At 32.8% G+C, this 6604-nt stretch overlaps 1 protein-coding gene across 1 annotated transcript; it reads right to left on the reverse strand.

Moving 5' to 3' along the window:
- Nucleotides 1-466: 466 nt before the first annotated feature.
- LOC115239904 (cyclin-dependent kinase-like 4) lies at nt 467-5948 on the reverse strand. Its single transcript, XM_029814741.1, has 6 exons — nt 5699-5948; nt 5337-5588; nt 4932-5126; nt 2315-2606; nt 1554-1911; nt 467-1272 (listed from the first exon to the last, which is right to left on the reverse strand). Exons 2-6 carry the CDS (start codon nt 5502-5504, stop codon nt 975-977), a joined length of 1311 nt encoding a protein of 436 aa, XP_029670601.1. The 5' UTR covers nt 5505-5588; nt 5699-5948; the 3' UTR covers nt 467-974.
- Nucleotides 5949-6604: the final 656 nt, after the last annotated feature.

Here is a 6604-nt window from a genome sequence, read left to right on the forward strand (position 1 = left end):
GGATGCAATTCCGAAATAAAAACCCCTTAAATATGTCAGATGTGGTCGCAAGTTGTTAATTTCTTTTGAAAAAGAAAATATCTTTCCCGATCTTCCTTTCACACGCCATTCTTAATTTCAATTATTTTTCACAATCCAAATCTTTACTTATTTTATAATTAAAGATTAGTGAGAAATAATTTTATTATATATATGCATATTATATACATATATATCACAACTATATATACATAGAACAACTTTCTTCTTTTTCTGCTCTTCTTATATTTTTAAAAATCAAAATTTAATATAAGAGAGAGAGAGAGAGAGAGAGAGAGAGAAATGATATTTATAACATTTTAAAATAAAAAAAAAAAAAGAAATTTAAAAATTTGTGATATTTATAATTTCTATCATTTTTACAATTTTTGAACTTATAAACGCTTAATAAAAATATTGTTGTTTGAATCTTTATTCGATAAATATACTTCAATAAGTTAAAGATTGCAATTTTAATAAAACGAAAAGATTAAATCTCTAATACTACACAAATTATACCACAAAATTATACCATTTACACATAAGAAATAGAGAGAAAAATGAGATAAACAGTGAAAATCATTCATCATTGATATCTTCAAATCAGGATTTTCGCGACTTTTCCCAAAATTTCAAGAATTAAAGTACAGTGGTTGCGAGATATTTTGCAGCTTGAGAAAATTTGAAAGGTATGTGAAAATATGGATATATGTATTTTTGTATTCCACATAAAATTAAAGAATTCTTTTCAGTGTGTTCATTCCTTTTTACAGAGCAAATAAATCTCATCTTACAAACCCATTTTATCCACTTATAGAATATATAGAATATAAGATATGTACAATGCTCTCTATACACTGCAGTTTCATAACGAGTTTCTCTGTACAGTTTTCTCATACTCTTTTCTTGATATGTCAATGTTACAAGAAAAAAAAAAAAAAATCTTTAGTGTGCTCTCAACGATTTTTCACGCCAGGGAGATCGAGCTTTTTTCTTTTAGCGTTCGTCTTCGATGTCAGAGCCGGTAAGACACAGCCCTTCGATTCAGGGATCAGAAGCCCTTTGTGCTCCAATCGACGAATATACGTGGTGTTTGGTATTACCGAGATCGGTCCAAGGTAACGCAATTCACGCGATCGATTTATTTGCAGCGGTCGATCAACTCGATCTTCCCGCGAATTGTCGTTCTTCGCAGCTTCCAGTTTCTTGTTACTATTCGTCGCTCTCCTTTCCTTGATTAACGTCATCTGCCATCTAGAAATGAATAATGCAAATTATTTGTAATATTATAAAAATGAGATAGGATAAAGAGAAATCTCTGTACAAAAGTAAATCATAATTTTATCGTTTTTTGTGTTTTTAAATTTTATTAGAGATCTATTGTAATATTTATAATATACATTTATATACATACATTATTTCAACGAAATATGTAACAATTATTCTATTATAAAAATTTAATATTTTTCGATTCGATATAAAAGCTAACTAATTTGTCATCAAGTTAAATGACTTCATTATTAATTTAGACTAACTTTCCGGTGCTGCTGCGACAGATTCTGGAAGACCTTTCCGTTCTCTCAGCCGCAAGCGGATTCATTGCGGATTCTTTCGCGACGAGTCGCTGCAGCTCGTCAAGGAATCTGTCGGCGAAACCATCCTGCGAGAAAAACGAGTGCTGCAGCAACGCGAAGCACTTTGGCCTGGCATCAGGATCCGTACGCAGACACTGTGCCAAGAAATCGATCGTTACCGGACTCCACGTGGGAAAAAGATCTCGGAGAGCCACCGTTGCGGATCTTGGTAAGCCCGACACCTCATCGGGTTTTGCACGCCGAAGTAGGAATGATATACGACTGCTGCTGTTCGTTGGCTGTTTCCCGTAAAGAGGACCTGTTCTCGACAGTACGTTGCCAGAATGACAATACCAGATTTAATAGCGCGAAATAACTAAGAAAACTCAAATCTATTTAAGCATCAAATTGACGATAAAAACGATTAGAAGTACTATTATATCTTATATAAAAATTATTTTTATTACTGAAATTTTAGATTCAGGATCAATGTCATCGTAAAACTATTTGTGGGTGCCATTTATAAAATTCTCATAAAATAATATACGAAGCAAGTATTCTTTATATATATTTTCGTCGAATTAATATTATTTCTCAAAAAGCCAAAAAAAATCTTTTTCTGTTCTGCAATATTTTGCGCTTAACAATCTTTCTATGTCAATTCTATGATTATCCAATAAAATTCTTTAATTGGTCATGTACCCTCTTCATCGCCGACTCACCAAAGACCTTCGTGATGCGATACAGCTGATCGACTTCACTATCGCCGGGAAAGAGCGGCTGGCCGGTGACCATTTCAGCGTAAATACAGCCGGCTGCCCAGACGTCGATCTCTCTACCGTATCTGGTATCGCCGAGGAGGAGTTCCGGTGCGCGATACCACCTCGTCGCCACGTAATCGGTGCAAGATTCATTAGGTCCGGTGATGTAGCGCGCGAAGCCGAAGTCGCAGAGTTTGATCACGCCGTTCGGTGAAACTAACACGTTCTCGGGCTTTACGTCGCGATGCATGATCTATCGAAAGAAAAACTTTATCTGTGAAAAGCCACTCGAACCAAAAAAAAATCGAAAGAGCAAGTTAATTAGAGAGAGGTTGATAGAATATCGACGGGCCCGAATCTTGACGATAGAAAACGAAAAAAATGTTTACGAGAAAATCTTTATTTAAGAAAATTTATTAAAGATAGAGAAAAACTAAAAAAAGAAAAAATTACTTAAGGGGTCTTTCTAGTTTGACACTTTGAATATAAGGCGATTTTTGGGAATTTTTTTTAAAGAAAAGTATAAAACATATTAATTCTAAACTTTGCATGTTTATTAAATAACATTTCAAGTATATCCTGAATTCTTTTTAAACAAAAATATTTGTTTGTTTCGGAGTTATAGTAGCCCAACCAAGGTGTCTTAAAAAAAAAATTGTTGTTTGTGGCGAACATGATTTCAACCGTTATAGTCATCTGAAATAAAAAAACCAAAAAGATTTTTAATCTATATGAGTGTGGCTATCGCGTGAACTAGAATAAAAAAAAATATTGAAAAATAAAAAAATGGCAGCGTCTCAAAAAAAAGAAATTTCATTTTTCACCAAAAAATTGATTAGTTTTGTAAGTCGCAAAATTTGAATTTTGCAAATATCGATTTAATTCTAGTTCACACAATAACCACACTCATACAGATTAAGAATCTTTTTGGTTTTCTTATTTCAGGTGACTATAACGGCTGGAATCATGTTCGCCATTTTTTTTTTTAGGTATCCTGGTTGGACTACTATAACACCGAAACGAACAAATATTTTTGTTTGAGAAAAATTCAGGATATATTTAAAATGTTATTTAATAAACGTGCAAAATTTAGAATTAATATGTTTTATACTTTTCTTTAAAAAAAATTCCCAAAAATCGCCTTTATTTTCAGAGCGTCAAACTAGGAAAACCCCTTAAACCTAATCAATTATACGACACGAAGTACCAATTAATTGCATATTTTGTAGAATCTTCAATTAGATGAATAACGAATAACGTTTTCCATATGCGTTATAAAAGTCTCTATGTCGAGTTCGACCAAATGCAGCAACCACTATACTTGTTCGTTACAATGCTATCATTCATTAAGTATCCGGCCATTGCGTGTTGCTGTACATGTGGTGCTTATTGCAACTTGGAATTTAAGCGTCACGGCCGTGAACTTTACCGTAACGAAGGTGCACTTATTACCAAAGGTTGCCGGTAAACGAAAATACTCTATTCTGCGTATTCCGTGTCCGTATAAATACACAAATTATTCGATATGACGCAAAATTATAATTAACACTTTTATCTTGTTATAAAAGTTTTCAACGATTTATTTTACGTAACTCTAAAGAATTAAATTGTACAAGACAATTATGATAAATTGTCACACATCTACTTAAAGATTGCATAAAGTATTTTATTGTGCGCGTTTCACGTTTGTAAAGCATAATATGATGCAACGTATGTAAATAAATTGCGACTTGATTAAATCTAAGATTATATTATTTCTTATTATATATTGTAATAGCGGTCTTCACATGACAAGTTATTACGTAACTAAAAAAGCTTAAATTATATATAACGATATATCATGAGATGAGCAAATAACTATAGTTAAAATCATTGCATGCATTAAGAAGATTTTTTTTTTTTTTTTTGCTTCCTCATAGAGGAAGCTTCGTTTTCATGAAAAATCTTTTTTTTGAGATTTTGATGCCAATGTGTTTAGAATGTTCGAAAACGTCGAAAAATCATATTCCTAAAAAATATATGTATGTATGTATATATGCGATATATTGTGCAACCTCTAACTTCCGCAATTTTTGAGATATCTAGTTAATTTTTTTTACATGGATAGAATATTATTAAAGGATGGTTGGTATTGAATTTGGTGAGAATCGATGAAAAGATTGATTTTTTATAAAATTTTGAATTTTTGAGAAATGTCTGTACACGTTGTAACTTTCGCAAATTTTGAGATGTCGGGTTAAATTTTTTTACACGAATAGAGTATTATTAAAGGATGGTTGGTATTGAATTTAGTAAGAATCGGTGAAAGAATCCATTTTCTAAAAAATTTTGAATTTTTTGAGAAATGTCTGTACACGTCCTAACTTTCGCAAATTTTGAGATATCTTCCTCTGAGGAAGCCAAAATTGAAAAACTCCTCAAAATTGAAAAACTCGCTTGCTTTAAGGAGCTTAAGCTTTGTGAGCGAAATAAAATGATGAAGAAGCAATGTGCAAGTTTCTAATTTACATAATTTTCATCTTGTTATATATTATAACAAGATATAATTTGAATATGAGTTTTCGCAGGTTTTGCTCACTTTGTGATTGTGACAAAAGTCCAAACCGCGTAGTATTTGAAAAATATGTCGTCTCGATCTTTCCCAGTCAAGACCACCCCCAGCATCCTCCAATTCATCGAGCACGGTATGATCGAGATACTCGAAGACGAGATAAAGTCGTTTCTTACGGCGGAAGACCTCGATCATGTTCACAAGATTCTCGTGATGTAATTTCTGCAAGAAGGATATATCGGTTTGATACGAAGCATCGACTTAATAAAGCGCGATTGGTTTATAAATTAAAATTAATAAATAGAAAAAATACTACATATTAATTGAATTAAGAATTCGAAGCTTATCCAATTATCGAATTGTGGATAAAAACGCATTTTATTTTGTTACAAATTAATATAATATTGTTTCTCTGGTTAATCCGATACGTACCTTTAACATCATTATTTCGCGAAGTGCCATTTTTCGCACCTGCACATCCTCTTCCGTCTCCAAAAACTTTTTTATCGCTACTATTTGCCCGGTTCCACGATGCTTGCACTTCATTACAAGTCCATAACTACCCTCGCCTACTATCTCAATATTCTCATATTTCTCCATCTCATACAATTTTCGCCGGTAAGTACAATGTTTCTTGTGTGTGTTAGCGAAAAATTGGAGATTTTGTTCACTCAAATTTATATACTAAATAGTATATAACAAAATATAATAAAGTGTTAATCAGTCATTTAATTAATAACACGTTTTAAATCATTCTAAATTAAATTAATATTTTTATAATTTGTTCTTTTCACCTTTTAAATAACATTAAGTTTGTGAAATATCGCGCATCACGATAAACTTTAATCAATTTTCCGTCCAAACTCCATCATTTTAATACCGTCTTATGAGAAGGAAATGTTTAAGATAGTATAGTTTGTATAAACTAAAAATATCGGAGCAGATAAATGCGATAACGTCGCGGTCTTGTATGTATATTTGATACGAGACAGCCGCAACTTTAGACGCTGACTCGTTCACTGACGAGCCTCGACTGCCCCGAAGAGCCTCGTGCACAGCCCTCATCGATAATTATCGATCTGCCGGTAATTAGTCAGGGGTGGGCCCCGCTCGACAGGGTACAGGTGAACCGACTAAAAAGAGGAATCAAGCATTATAAGAAAGGAGGAGCCCTTTTCTGTAAATAATATATTTTTTTTTTTATTTTGATACGATTTTATGGAACAGAAAGAGAGAAAGGGAGAGAACTAAACTTCTTAAGTATTGAAATTCTACAAAGGCTGCACATCGCAACCTATCATCATATGTATCTCGAATTGTATTAGAAAATATTTATATTAAATTTGAATTAATTACACACACACAGACATAGACAATATCAAATTTACCAAACTCTTGAATTCTTCGATATAAAATAAGAGTTAAAAGATGTAACGAGATTCTCTGCAAACAGTTGGAGAGCGAAAATTCGAAGCCAATACGCTATTCCGGATTACTACAAGGACGAAGACTTGACTTTGTATAAGACGTATGAAAGAATGAAATTATTGAAATGTGTAAGCAAGAATTTCGGAAGACGGGTTATTTTTTAGCTCGATTCTATCGATAGTAATTCGAGTGAACGTTCAAACAAATGCAACTTTCCCGTTATCGTGTCAAAGACGATTCGTCATGACGATTTGTTGCCGCGACTCGTTGAG

The sequence above is a fragment of the Formica exsecta genome, unplaced genomic scaffold (assembly GCF_003651465.1).
Source record: "Formica exsecta isolate Colony F162 unplaced genomic scaffold, ASM365146v1 scaffold4, whole genome shotgun sequence".
NCBI lineage: Eukaryota > Metazoa > Arthropoda > Insecta > Hymenoptera > Formicidae > Formica > Formica exsecta.